This window comes from Clarias gariepinus, chromosome 6 (genome assembly GCF_024256425.1).
Source record: "Clarias gariepinus isolate MV-2021 ecotype Netherlands chromosome 6, CGAR_prim_01v2, whole genome shotgun sequence".
Taxonomy (NCBI): Eukaryota; Metazoa; Chordata; class Actinopteri; order Siluriformes; family Clariidae; genus Clarias; species Clarias gariepinus.
In genome coordinates, this window is record NC_071105.1 from 30,778,666 (window position 1) to 30,794,541 (window position 15,876).

Genomic DNA, 15,876 nt, shown 5'->3' on the forward strand with positions numbered 1-15,876 from the left:
GCCCCGCCCACAACCAGCAGCATTGCCTGGAATGCCATTGGTTCAGGATCATCCAGTAGCTGGAACTGAAACCTGATTGGTTCCGAATCCCGGAACGAATGGATCATCATCATCATCATCATCTGCTTGCTTGTCTGTCCTTAGGGCTTTTGGTGTGCCGTATAAAATAAATGAAAACTTTTTGTTTGTATGTATATGTTGTCCTTATTTATTTGGTTTCCAGCGGGAGGACGTTCTCAGGGGTGTGCTGATCTGTGACAGTTTGAACAATGTCACCAGCCTGCGGTTGTACAGTAAATCCACTGGATTAGCGAGTTGTCATCGTCCTGCGTGATTTCTCGGACACGACCTGTTCGTGTTTGGAGGAGCAACAAGCTCCTGTTGGAGGTGTAAACACGCTGTGCGGGTGCTATGTGGAATCAGCTAGAAAAGCCGCAACACTGCTGCGTTCTCACTCCAGGGAAATGGATCCAGTGGAACCTTCACACTTCTGTTTAAAGAGCTAGAGGAGATTACAGCGCGTGCTGGATAATCAGCCTTTTAATCTGTAACGTACATGTGTAATATTAGCTGGATATAACAATAATAATAATAATAATAATCATTTTTAAAAAATCATAGCTTAGGTTAGAAATGGGAACTCAGGTGACGGGGAGGAAGAGAATCCCGAATCGGGAGAAAGTGTCGGCGGAGGATGATGCTCTGAGCCAGATAGCTCGGGAGGTAAGTGGAATGAAATGACACGTAAGCTTGATGATGTGATGATAAACAGGGTAATACTGCGCAAAATATCCGAATTCAGTACATGCATCTCTAACAAATCCACTCCTGATGAAGATTGCGGCTTTTCCTTTATTTTTCCACAGCGTTTTTTGTTCTCCCTAAGCCTTCATATCTCATATAAACCCGAGACAGGGAGCAATGCGCTGACCCTGAGTCGTTTTTGTCTTGTGTTTTCTTTTTTAATGCATATGATATGAAAGTACGAAGAGCTTTATGTTGATGGATTGGACAAAAACACGCTGTTCTTCGCAGTATCGCATCAAAGGGCGCTGTTGTTGGCGTGACCCACATGACGTGCGCGCGCTTAAGGGTGATTTCCCTATTAAATGTAATGAAACGGTTCAATTGTTGATCTCTTGAGGTGGAAGGCATTCTGCGTATAATGAAAAGGGCCTAAAAGGATCGCCGGAAACGCATTGAATGCGTATTGAAAAGAATGAAACCACATTTAAAAAGAGGCTGCGAGACTGCTGACGTCAGACGCCGCCTGCGTCACACCCGGCCCGTGACGTGCTGTTCGCTACGTTTATACAGGCTAAATGATATCATATCAGCGTGCTAGCCTAAAGTGTACAATTTCTGCTTGTGCCTGATGTTACACAGATAAAGACAGAACTCAGAAAGATTGCTATGTATTTTGCTAAAAAAGCCTACTTTTCCCCACAGAATTATTGTGTTATACAGTTTAATTTCTTATGAGTATTATATAGATGACACTATCATAATTTTTTGCACCAAGTGATTAGCACCGCCGCCTCACAGTTTTAGGGTCTCCTGCTTTGGTCCTGAGTAAATAACTTTTTCCACACCATGACCAGCGAGAACACAATTGTTCCACGCTTGGGAACTGTGCCCGTGTCTGCTTGGACAGGTGGTCTCGGGCACAGTGCGGAGTACTCGGGCACTGATCGAATCAGATATGAAAGCAACTGTACCTGAGAATGCAAGTAAATCTCAGTGTGTGCGCCAATCACATCTAACCTTCTTCATTGTTGTTTAATGGTGTTTGGAATCCAGTAGGTTGGTTACATTACCACCAATTGTAGGTCTCATTCCTTAAAACGTCTAATGCATCATTTCCTGATCTTGTCTTATTCTGTTTCTCGAGTTCTATGTCTGCTTTATCTGGTACTTCCACACACTTTTTTTCTTGAAACGTTTCCTTCTAATAGGGCGGCATGGTGGTGTAGTGGTTAGCACTGTCGCCTTCCACCTCCAGGATTCGGGTTCGATTTCCGGCCAGGCTCGATTCGCATCTCTGAGTTTTCATGTTTTCCCCATGCTTGTTTTTTTTTATCGGTTTACTCCGGTTTCCTCCCACAGTCTAAAGACATGCAGGTTAGGCTAATTGGCGTTCCCAAATTGCCCGTAGTGTGTTTCTGGGTGTATGTGTTCGTGCCCTGCGATGGATTGGCACCCTGTCCAGGGTGTACCCTGTCTTGTCCCCTAAGCCTCCTGGGATAGGCTCCAGGTCCCCGCGACCCTGAATACAGGATAAAGCGTTCTGTTCTATCCAGCCATAGTTGAGAAAATAGGAAAGCACGTGAGAGTGTTGCTCTTGACATTTTTCAGAAATACCAATAACATTAGGCATAGCACAAATGTTAACTTCTTTTTTATCTTCTTTTCTTGTGTTCAGTTGTGGCTCGCAAACCAAGTAGGGGCATAGAGTGGAAATACACAAGTGAACCCCAGTACAGAGAGGAAAAACAAGCTGAATGCTGGACAGTGGGAAAGTGGAAAGGAGGGAGCAATTGTTTCTGGGCACAATACTGTATGAATCAATCATGTCTAATGTTCTCCTTGGACTACCATACAACTTTCCAGTTTTAGTGTGCATGTGCCCAGTGTATCCTCAGATTTCTGCTCTTGGCTGATATGAATGAAATCTTATGTGGTCTGCTGTTGTTGTAGCCAGTCTAACTCGAGGTTTTGACATGCTGTGAATTCTAAGCCTTTTTTTTTTTGTTCACCATGGTTGTAAATAGTAGTCATTTGAGTTGCCATAGTCTTGCTTTCAGGTTAAACCACTGTAAGCATCCTTCTCAAAGCTTTTCCATGAACAAACCATTTGTGAGACAAATCAGATTTGTGGCAGATGCGAGTATATGGTATATTCTTCATGTTTTTGTATTTGTAAGTTTACCTAATGATTAAAAATGTGTGAGTTGTTTCTGAATCGGAAACTGAGGCAACTATTCATTTAATGTAATCAACTAACCAACCAAAGGATTCAATTTAATTGCATAATAAACTAATGGACCATTTTGGGTAGATGTGAAAATCCCAAGAGATCAGCAGTTTGGAAAACACTCAAATAAACTCATCTGACATACCATGATCATCGGAGATGATTTTTTTTTTACCTATTCTAAAAATATATATGAATTGGAAATAAATCCCTGACCAGTATCTACATGGCATTATGCACTGCTGCCTCATAATTGGTTGACTGGATAGTTGTTCCTAATATAGTATCTGGTGGTGAATGTAAATAAAGAGACTAGTGATTATAGAATGCCAAAGCTCTTACTTCCCTTACTTTTTTTTGGTAGAAAATACTTTAATTCAAGTTAATGATATGAAAGTTGTTTTTTTCTATTTGGCTTCTTTCATGTATGGTATCTCACATCATCAAGCTTGCTCTTACATGGGAACATGCTGATGTTGCTCATGATTCTGCTGACATGCTGTGACCTTTAAAGTTAATGGTCTACATCTGGAACGCATTTCCTCAGTGACAAATCCACACAGGGATTTTTCGCCTTAGAAAACACTGTAACATTGTGCTATAGTTGGTCTATAGTTGACATTTACCTGGCTTTAGAAGGCTATATAGAAGAAAACCAGTGTAGAAGAATATACAAGAACACTATAAAAAGAATTACCAGTGGCTTCAAGGCCTCTGGTGTTGTGTGTCCTCATAAAACTCTAGAGCTCTCTAGTCTCCTAGAGCTTTTAGAGCTCTGCTCCTCGTGACCATTCCCAGAGGAAAAGTTAAAACAAAGAATGCTTTAAGGTATTCAGTGCAAAAATCTGTTACTTCGTCATTCGCCTTAGTTTCAGGACAGAAGGCAGGACAAAAGTGCTGTGTTGTACTGCAGGTTCCAATATGTACTTTTTGAAAATTCAAGACATGACCAATCAGCATGTAGTTTTTTAATGTTGCTTTTGTTATCATTTGTTTGTTGGTGTGCTTGTTGTTTGTGTGAAACATGACATGAGTGCTAGTAACTGGTATAACCAGTAACACGATGCCTATGGCAATTACATTACTTCAATTACTTTATATAGATAATATCACAACTAATTGTGCTTGTCCTTACTTTGGGGATTCCCACATTTTACACACCCTTATTTGAATTACCCTTCATTACTTTAAATTCCTACAATTCCTTTCAAATACATTATCTGCTGTACTGTATCTTATAGCTCAATTAGGGTTGGTACCTGTTGTTGATGGGAAAAGAGTTTGTGGAAATAGTTAAATAGTTAAAGCTACAGTAAAACTAAGCTAATCAGATTTAATGTAATCCAAGATATTATTATTTCAGGTTGAAGCCCACATACTGTACATGTCTGCCTGTCTTTTTAATACTTATTAATACAGTACAAAGAAATGAAATCTTGTAATGTTGAGTATCTCACGCCTTGTTTACGCTAAGTTGTATAGTTTGTATAGTATAGTTATTTATATACGAATATATTTCATATATTCGGTAATCAGAGAGTCAATCACAGAAGGGAAATCGAAAAGTTTTGTCTTAAAACGTCTCACTTATACCACTTTGGGGTTGTTATTTTAGAGGTGAAAATAATAAGTAAACACAGTAAAAATATTCAGTTTAGCTTTACTGTTAAATATCTATTGGTGCAGGTGTTTGTTTATGTTGAACAAGTAGCTTATTAATAGCTTATTTTAAAGTAACTCCTTATAACATCACTTTGCTCAACATTTTGCTTTCACTTATGGTGTAGGTTAAACTTCAGGGAGATATCTAAGTACAGAAAAAGTTTCATTTAAAACTGTACAGGCAGTAATGCTGTGACGTAACCCGGCACAAAACTGCTCATAACTTCACTTTTACTCAACATTTTGAGTTTATTTATGGCACAGGTTTAACTTCTGGCAAAAACCTGGACAGACATACATACATATAGACATACACACAGGTTTTTTCAGAGACTTTTTTTGGTTTGGGGTCCGCCAATGTACGGTATGAAAAAAAAGATATCATTAAAAGAGAGAGGTTTGACAAAACCTTTTTGAAAAAAATTATGTAGATTACATTCTGGAACGTTGAGCTTTTGAACGTCACTGGTGTCCTTGTTTGCTTGTTTTCTATGAGTTAAGAGCCAACCAATACCCTGAACGTTACAGCTTATCGTTGAGATCATCATTGTAACTGTTCTCGCACGGCAGTGTGCCAGTCCAAGTTGTGATGTTAGCACAAACAAAACTCATTGACTTCTCTTGGGAATGAGGAAAATACAGCACCAGCCCACACTTTCACACCAGAACGGCTAAGCATGTCTTTTTAACATGAGCATATTTAATGTGTTTAGGGTGGACTTTTTCTTTAATGGATGACAAGTAAGCTAGCCTATAGCCAAAAACAAACTATGATTTCAGACTTCAAACCAGAATCACTTCAGTACTTTTGAAGTCTTCCCAACCTTTTAAAGATTTATGATGCAACTGTATTAGATAATGACTGTAGCTGTTAAACAGTTTTATATTAGGCTACAGTACATGTATAATATGTATTATGTACTGTACATGACATGCATTTTCACTCAATCATTTATAGAAAAAAAGTTTTGATCAAGTGGTCATTGCTTGTTAGCTACAGTATCCTTGTACTGTAGATCAAAATGAAAGAAAAAAAAGCCTAACATCAAACATGACTATGATAAAGTAATGTAACAGCTGCTTACCCATCAAGATTTATTGAATCTTTGCTTGCAATTGTGGTAAAATGACCAATTCTGCAACACCATTAAGGGAGCTTTCACACTACAGACCCAAGCCCAAAGTTGATCCCCAAAGTTTGGTATGTTTTTTTAATGTAAACACTACAGTATGTATCATGCCTGGGCACGGATTAGTGTACCGTGCTTCAGTCCACTTGAAAAGGTAGTGTTAGTCACAGTACGGCATACAGCAGTAAATAAGATGTATATGGCAGCCATACTGTACCTGAACACTGCTGACTTGAAGTGGACTACTGATTAGAAACCATCATCATCCTCATTATCCTTCTCCTCCAAAATCTCTGTGTGAATCTCATCTTCTGTTTATTGGCAAACCAATTAGGTGTGTAGGGAAGTGGGGTCAGGGGAGCAATTGTAGGCATTATGAATCAATCGTGCCTAAAAGTAAATAAGATAAATAGTATTGCATTGGCAAAGTGGGTGGTTTTAGGAAAATAATCAACAATGGGGATGTCACATGGCCTGACAGGAAGCAAATAGCAACCATCTCAAATGAAAAAATCTATTCATGGTTTGATGAAAGCCGAGGAACTGAAGTTGGTTTGTTTGGCTTAAGCATGGAAAATACTCCAGCCAATTTATTTTAACTTCAATTTAAAAGATTCCCAGATGTTTATGCTAGGAATATGCCTTGGTTAGGATCATGCACCCACTAGAGTTGTGCATGTGGTGCTTGCAACAATGCTTACAATACAAACTCATTTTATTTCTCGCTTTAACTCCGAGCTAAAGTCACAGCTTTTTGAATGCAGTCTGGTCATTCAGAAACGGTCTGAAGTCCAAACAGAGAGACTTTCACTCTACTGTGTTTATACTGGACTTGGCTCTCTAGCTTATGCAGCAGATTCAAAACATGGCTGGAGGTAGCTGGAACTTTTCAGTAGTTTATAACCCCCTTCAGTCATGTTTACTGCATTGCAGACAGATGAGACCAGCTGCAGGATTTCTTCCAAATGTTTGTGTTTAGTTTGAAGAGGAGACGGATGCATATGGAAACAGTTTGCAAGTGACCAAATATTTTTTTTTCCATGGTTACAGAGCTATAGTTATTGATTTATAACCTGGAGAACATCAGAGTACACTGCAGCATATCACTGAAAAGTACACAAAAATAGCAGTATTCTTTTATCCGTTGCCAAACTTAGTCTATTGACATAAAAATCTGGAATATATGTTAATTTCGCAGGTGTTCTTAACTCTGAGATATTAACTGACATCCTGAAAGTCCTACCTCCTTCGCCTCATCTAACATTAGAAAGCTCTCGTCTCTCAGTTTTCCTTACTGAAATGTACATTAAAATGGCCCTCATGACATTTACTGTCAAGATTTTTTTTACGTGAAATTAAATATATAATTGGTTACTTTATGTTACCTAGTATGTTATTACCATTAGTTAATTATATGTACTGGGGATGCCCAATTCTGTAGTCCGATGGATCTCCATTAATGGCCCAAATATGTGGAAATGTTTAACTGTGGCTGAGTCTCATCACCGTACTGTGCTGTGAAGTCTTGTCTTCTGTTTTACGCCCTCTTTTACGAGAAATTTTATCACAAGTCCCGGTTTGCCTTGAACGCTCCTTGTGATAATTGTAAAAGACAGCTGAAATAACACTGTTTAATACTGATGTTCTCTTGGCATGTCAAATAAGATACTGAAAGCTAGTTTATGTCTAGAATAGTATGAATGATTTGAACAGTCTAGATGAGTTAGCTAGATCTTTCTACCTTGATTATATCCAAGCACTAGTGAAATGCGTTAATGTAGCATAAGGGATCACATAGAGCAGACATCACTAAATGGCATACTGTGGTCCTGATCCGGACAGTTCTTTTCTGGTAAATAAGAATAATAAATATACCAGTAATGTAGCATGGCTATACACGTCACTCATCAGAGCCAATCGACATGTTTAGCGTGTATGGAGTTTATAGAAGAAACAGAAATGAAAGTGCGACAAAGCATGACTTACTCCAAAAAAAGGAACATAGACTATGAACTGATATATAAACTTATCCTTGAAAAATGTATGAACAGATCAATGTATGTTTATTCTTCCTGCATGAAGTTTAAAACCAGTTTGTCTCTTATGTTCTGAAACCATGGCGATAATAAAAGCAGTAATGTGAAGCTCTATATAGTGAAGCACTATAAGACAAAACAGGGGTTGTTTAAGAAAACGTATCCACAGCAGTCCAGGGCCAGGGCATGTAAAATACCTAACGTGAGAGTCCTTTCACATTCATCTACAGTTCAACAACCTGAAAATTAAGATGCACTAAAGATTCATTTAAAATTGTTTGTACTTCTTAAAAATACAAGGAAAAATACAAGGCACGTCAAAGTTGCTTATTTTTATGGACTTACAGAGAGAGAAAGAGAGCGAGAGAGAGAGAGAGAGAAGTCTAAGACAAACATGAAATTCGGATCTCGACTCAAAGAAAATATATTTAAAAAAGTGGTTTGACTTGAACGCCCCTTGTACTTGCAGGAAAGTACAAATCTCCCAAAATAGTACTGTAACACTGTAATGAAGGTAACTTAGTCAACTATGTTTTCATCCCCACTAAAAAAGAAAGGAAAAAAAAAACATTAGATTATGTTAACTACAGTACAACTGAGTGTAACCACCATGTGACACTGACTGAGTAACTGAGTCAGTGTTACTGTTCACCAGTGTGTGTGAGAATGTACATTTTGAAACACCCAGGCTCATGTAAATTACAGCTTTGCAGTTGTGGGACCATGGCGTGGCTGTGCAGAAAGAGAAATAGTAGTGTGTCATTTTCTAAATTTAACATTAGTCTTAGTCACACATGTTGAGCTCAGTGGAACATTTGACCAAATTTACATCCACTGCTTGTTCCTCCTCCCTTATTGCCTTAGTTGAGAATGTGTGGCAGTAAAAACGTAGCCAAAAGTGATAGAGCAGGGCTTTATGTTAAATATGTTCTTTAAACAGGTCAAGACTGATTAAGCAATACGAGTGTTGGCAAATGGGAAGACGGCAGGGAAGAAGTTTGCCAAGTCTCTACCCACTGACCTGGATCATTAAGCCTTTAGACAGTGTTAACTTCCTGTTCTGACTGTCAGTCAAGTAAACACTTTAATGTCCACTCCACAGCTGGCAGGTCGGCCTTTTATCTGACATGTTATAGGCTTTTAAAGTATTTCTCCATTAGGTTGTTACAGCCAGAACAGTGGCTTTTAAAGAAATATTTTTAACAGTGTTTTCTTTCTCGTATAATATATGTTCATATATTCATTTCCTTTCTCACATTAAGTAATTTCGTGGTGTGTTACGTGTATGTGATTGGGGGTTGGTAGGATAAGCTTTAAGCTGCTGCTTAGTACTTGGTAAATGGAGATGGAAAGAAGGAAGTGATGCATCATGGGATCTTACAGCATTTTAAGAGTGGATTAAGTTTTTGCATGTGGGTGGGGTCGCGCGCGTGTGTGTGTGTGTGAGAGAGAGAGAGAGAGAGAGAGAGAGAGAGATCTCTGAGTCCTCTCCTAGCCAAGCAAAACCTTCAGCAGCCTTACTTTGTGCTAAATTTCTTCTGACCTAATCATTATACACACTCAGTTTCAACTAGGTAATACCTACATTCCTTGACAAACTTATTTTATATACTTACCTTTTAGGTCACTCTGTAGATACGGACTTCCTGATGGTAGCCCGAAATTGTCGATACTGTAACGCAGACATTGTACAGTAATAAGGGGTTAAGTGAAGTGAAATCCATATGTAGACTCTCTGAGTCCCTCTAGTGGCGAGCTGTAATACAATTTTAAAACCAGCCCATTTCCAAGTTAGCGAATGGAAACTTTCACTCATTTTATTTCACAAATTTACCTTTTAGGCAAAAGTAATATACAGTATTATATTTGTGAGTTTCGTTAACCTTTATATCACCCCAGTAGTTTTAGTTCATGATAGCTACATTTCCTTTTATATGATTATATTTAAAAGGATGTAGCTTTTATTCTTATCAACTCTAATCTACAAATAAACAAAATAACCTCAGATGACAACAAAAAACACAACAGATTTCACACTGTGGTCATTTGTCCTTAAGAGGTTAATCATTATTCAGCGAGCAGGTGGGAAAAAAATAATACATGCACTCTTCCTACATACGCAATCGTTAATACAGTAATTATCAGCCAGATTAGTTCATGATTAAGACACATGACAACCTCCAGAAGCGCAGAAGAATAAGAAAGGACATCAGCCATGACTGCAGTGGAGCAATTGTTGCTGCTCGTGAATCTGGGACGGGTTATGAGGCCATGTCCAAACACTTTCACATTTACCATTTTTGTACAGTGAGAAAGTTTACAAATGAAGAGGTTTCTAGTCATCTCCGAAGTTGGCATCTCAGCTCATTCCAGCTCAAACTTTAGATAGTTTAATGGTCAGAGTCATAAAGAAAATCCTAAGAGCTACAGCATATCACAACAAAGCAAATTGCTTTAATGGAAGAGTTGTGAGGAGTGGCTTCTGTCCCAAAAAACAAAACAAAAACATGAACAAATCACCAAAGTTCCCGAACAATATCCTCCTGGAGGTGTTAGGTCATCACGTTTAGTGAAAATCAACCATAAACACACCATGGCAGCTGTCAAGTATGTCGGCAGAGGGGTGATGAACTGGACTTGTTTTGCAGCTGCAGCGCCTGGGACATAAAGACAAAGCTAAACTCTACTTGTACCATAATGTTCCCACTTGAAATACTGCAGTGGTATCTTAAGAAAGCTGTGCACAAAAAGTTAACCACATTGTTATTGCATTGTTGCTACAATACAGGTGGTTGTACATGTTTTTCCCACGAGTGTTGGTTTATTTTATAATTTCTTATTTTTTTGTTTATTACTTTTGTGAGGACCATGGTTCAAAAGTTGTTTTGAACCAGAGTCCATACTTACTGTACATTGCAAACACGATTTATTAAGTAATGTTAACGAGGTAGCAAATGTTAGCTCATAGACTATATCTACTGTACAGTACTCAGACTTCGGCTCCAAAATGGTTTAAAACTGAACAATGGAAAAATAAATTAGGTCATATTGTCCACTGATATACAATATACAGTCACTGATTGTTGTGTACTCAGTGATGACAACTCTGCCTTTTCCTTCCTCTATTAATGGAAAGAGAGGAACATAGTACAAACACTGGATAGATATTATTTGGAAGTTGGATCATTTGCAGCCAGAAATGACACTGACATGCTGTAGCTGGGGGTGTTGCATCTAGCCAGGTTATCTTTTAGATGTGTAAGTAGATGCATTAGCTTTTAATGTATAATTTGCTATTCAGCCTCCATTCGTTGGCAGTGGATCTCTTGCGTGGTTTCAGCTGCATCAGGAGTGTTTTCTGTCACATCCCATGGGTGCTTGATCAGTTTCGGATCTGGGGTTTGGTCTTTGCGTGCTCTCCCAGTGCTTGCTGGGTTTCCTTCGGGTGGTCCAGTATCCGCCCACCCTCCAAAGACATGCAGATTAGGCTAATTGGCGTTCCCAAATCCTGAAGGACTTTTCTGACTTTTCTGGACAAGTGTTTGGCTCTCATTTTTAGTCTGGTCCCTTTTTCTGACCAGTTTTAGAGAAATGTTTTTTGTTTGTTTAGCCACACAGTGATCTATGAATCATTCAAGCATTAAAAAGGCATTTTACTGGTGAGAAACAGGTGGAGATGATGACAGATGATCAGGCTGGTGATTAGTATACAGCTGATGCTGGATGCTGAGTGGTTGGAACAGACGAGAGAGGAAATGAGGTTGCTGTTGAGGTTGGTAGATATACTGTACAACCAATTCTTTTTAAAATCTTTATGCACTTTGCAGCCTGTTACTGTAAAGTATTTGTTCCCATTTCTTCTATTTAATCTGCATCATTTAGTGTACTGTAATATGATGAAGTGTGGGGTGGCTCAAGACTTTTTCACAGTACTCTATTTCGAGGAAACCGACTAAACCACATACCACCACTAATATATTGCTTGTGGGCAAAAATAAAAATATTAACTGTGGGAGCTGGTGAAATTGGTAAGACTAACAGGTTTGGCAGGATTTGGCCAGAATTCCTTTAGGATTAAAAAAAGAAAGTAAGAAGGAAAGCAGTGCCAAACCCAAACTCCTAGCACGCTCTCTGGAAAGTTAAACTGGATCGCAGTTTATTGAATGTTCTGCTGTGTTCCATTATATGAGTCCCTAAAAAAATCCCAATTGTATTTGAGTATATGCGAGAGATTATCACGGTTAAATGGTTTTTATTTCCAGCACTGTGCTTATGTCAACAGTCCTCACTATCTCTGAGATAATTTACTGCAGTCAGGAAAGAATGAAAAATGATCAAGTTTGCCAAAATAAATGTTAAACGCAAGGTTTCAGTGCTATAAATTGTGTTCTGGAAGCTCTTTCTGGATAAACATTACCTCACCAACACAAGCATGGTGAAGTGTTAGCTGTATGTGAAGCAGAATCACAAGGTGACTGAGCTCATTATTTATATGGGTGATAATTATACTAATGCTCTAGTGAGATGGCTTTGAGCTAGACAACGTGTTTCCATAAGCCATGATATTCCACCTATAATGGGAATAACAGCCCAACTGGAAATAAAAATGCATCATGCCAGCACCTTTATTCTAACAGTCAAACCTGATCTGGCTCGATTGGAGTGAATTTTTATTTTTGAATAATCTATTTAGAAAGGTAAATTTCTCTAGATTGTTTCTCTGTTTTTGTTCTTTATTTCCATCATTGTGGGACTTAGTATCAGGTAAATACAACCTCAGACAAACAACATATAGCTTTTTTTACTGTGCCGTTATTTATTTAACAAAAATAAAGCCAAGAAGGAAAAAACATGTAATACTAAAGTACAGTACCATCATGATTCAACAGCTTACAAATCCACCTTTAGCAGCAATAACTAATCATTTTCTGAAGGACTTTATCAGCCTCTCACATCAGAAATTAGGAATTTTGGCCCAATCCCTTTTACAACATTGCCTCAGTTCATTGAGGCATTCGTTTATGCACAGCCCTCTTAAGGTCGCACCACAGCCTTTCAATTGGGTTGAGGTCTGGACTTTACAAAACCTTGATTCCTTTATTTCCAGATATTCTGATGTAGATTTACTGGTGTGCTTCAGATCATTGTTGTATGACCCATTTTCGACCAAGCTTTAGCTCTCGGACAGATACTATACCTACTATATACAGTACTCTGGTCGACTCAATGACTGTAAGGTGGCCAGGTCCACCATGCTTCACAGTGAGTTTGTGGTTTTTCTGCTAAAAATCAGTTTGATTTTCCCCAAACAAAGCACTGAGTATTAAGACCAAATAACTCTACTTTGGCCTCATTTGTCCATAGAACATTGTTCCAGAATGCAGTTTTGTGAACCTCAGTCGTGCGTCTATTTACTGGTTAGACAGCTGTCAGCCTCCATCCCTTCTTTTGGCAGTCGTTCCAAACAAACCGCACTTGTTCAGTCTTCTTCTAATCGTGCTTTCATGCACATGAACATTTAACATGCTCAGTTTTGTGTTGTTGTTGTTTTTATTTATTTTATTTCTTTGAGCATTGCACAGTCTGAAACCCCAGTCCCAGTTTGTCTTGAAAGTCCCAGTTGAACTTGAACGCACCTTGTATCTCTACCCAATAACACACTGTTCATTTATTTAACTTAAATATTTTGGTGAACAGTGCAGTCTGTGTGAAAATCTTCCCCAACGCAGAGCTACTGTAATAGATATGTAGGGAAGACATGGGTCTATTAATGTCTGTTAGGTGTTTGTGTACTCCCTATTTTAACAAGAAGAAAGATTAATGCTCACTGTAGAACAGGCTTTTAACACATCATTCTGAGGTCTAATCAGGCATAACTTCACTGGGAGTGAGAGGAGTGTGGGCGTTTTGCACAAGAAAAAAAAAGCATCTTGACATACAGTATATTGGAAAGTGCACTGTGTTTATTCTGCCTGTATGCAGGATTTCTTTATAGTGGTCGGTTGATTGTGTAGTTAGAATTGCTTAGACCCCATAGGGTTACAATGGTAGGGTGGCAGGGTACTGTACATCATGGATAGGGGGAAAACTTATTTTAGGGCATAAGCACACACACATTGGGACATTAATCAGACAAAGTGAGAAATTTGTAAATGCCAGTTAGACTGGGAAAAATCCTGGTGGGCCAAGGCGTTAGAGGGCCTGTTGGCCATCAAAAAACAAGACAGAACAGAGCAAAAAATGTCTAAACAAAACAAACAAAAAAACATTTTTACCGGCCCTGTCTGTCTCTGTAGCAGCTTGCCTGTTCGGGTCATTCAGGGTTAGGATCAATGTATGTTTCGGTTGCATTCATCTCTGAAATGTGTTGTTTATAACTCTAACTAGCTAGCTGTCACATCCTTCTTCAGCTAACAGATTAGCTGTTTACCGGCATGAAATAGCAGATCCTGCTAATGTTGACGTGATTTTAGAATCATCTTTTGCTCATACATAAAAGAATTGAAAATTGATAAAAAAGGATTTGAATTCAGAAGCCAGCTTTTAGTTTGTTACAGTGAAACTCATTAGCTTTGTTTATTACTAGCATTAGCTTTTAAATCCGTCTGAGTGGATGTTAGACTGTGGATATGATGCTGTGCTTTATTTTGCTTTCGAAACTAGTGATAGAGATCGTGGCTTTATTGTTTTGCACCGAAAAGCATTTTTGTCCGGTTATCCATCATCGCAGTTCTGCTACACTAGCATTTAAGAGAGGATGTTCCCAGCTGCACTGTGAGTGTTTGCTTAGCTAATCTGACTGTTATTCCAACCTGCCAGGGCGAAAAAAAACATACAATTAGCTTACAATGCATGGTTAAAAATAAGGTACAGTATTGGGTTACTTACTGTACCATGCTCCCTCATTGGCCTTTCAGAGATATACTTTTTTAGGTAAGTTGAATAAAACAAGCAAACTGATTTCAGCTCCAACTACATACTTGTTTCCTTTGGAATGTTTCAAAGTGCTGAGAGTTTCCAGAGCCACGGAGAGGAACTACAACATGCACTTGCTGAGCTCAGTCGACATTTTACCTTCATTCATCCCTGTGGAACAAGAAGCATGGGGCTTATTAAGAATTTCCGTAGCGGAAAAAAAGAAAAACTCCGTTACTGAGATGATATCAAAGCTATTTGAAGGTAGAAACATGGCCTCGTTACTAAATTTCCTAATTAGGAGGAGTGTATTTTAAGCTGTGCTAAAGGCTTTAGAAGGACAGATGGAAGAAAAGGAATTAATATGCTGCCCTGAGAGTGTGTGGTGTTTCAGAATTTGCTGAGCTTTGGATTAGTCTAACTACCTCAACCAGTTAGACTACTGCTAATGTTGGAAACACTTTTATACATGCACAGGATTATCATTACCATACACTAATCCCTACAAGGCAGGGGATTAAATTTGTATAATGTATTGTTGCCTATTTCCCATGTTAACATTTACGGTACATACAGGATTTCAATATAATAATAATACAGTCTTTCTGAATGGGACATGTTCTTTTATTTTACATTCATACTGTCTTGTCTATCACTTTAACCTGTTTTATACTAATGTGCTATTATGCAGACATGGTTTCATGAAGACATCTGTATTTACCATCTATATACAGACTGTATGGTGTGTATATATATACTACCGGGTTCGACCCACGGGCGGACACGAGGTTAGGTCTTCCAGGAAAGGGGTAATTTTATTAGGAGAGGGTTGAAAGCATGAAGGAAGGGAAAGTTATACATGTGCAGGTCTGGAAGCAGTGCCCCACTGGCACAGGCTGCTGAGCGTTGGAGGTGGGCAGAGAGGGCTTGCGTGGGCAGTCTCCTGCAAGATTCCTCGACCAACTCCTATCGCTTATCGGCCGAACCGGCCCCTCCCATCCCTCAATGGCACAGCTTATATATATAAATATTCATTTAAATTTATTTGTTTCTAGCTTTACAGAATCAAAAGAAAATTTGGAATTGTGTATGAAATGTGAGAAGATGTGTTTGAATTTAAATGATCAGATTTTCTACATTTTCTGATGAGCAAGCCGAG

General features: G+C 38.6%; 1 protein-coding gene across 11 annotated transcripts in view; it reads left to right on the top strand.

Moving 5' to 3' along the window:
* Positions 1-102: 102 nt before the first annotated feature.
* lrrfip1b (leucine rich repeat (in FLII) interacting protein 1b) overlaps positions 103-15,876 on the top strand; it is a 46,505-nt gene continuing 30,731 nt past the window's right edge. For all 11 annotated transcript variants that reach the window (XM_053498355.1, XM_053498356.1, XM_053498346.1 and 8 more), the window contains exon 1: positions 103-723. In XM_053498355.1, coding sequence (XP_053354330.1) covers positions 634-723 — 90 coding nt within the window. In that variant the 5' untranslated portion in view covers positions 103-633. The remainder of the gene's footprint in view (positions 724-15,876) is intronic.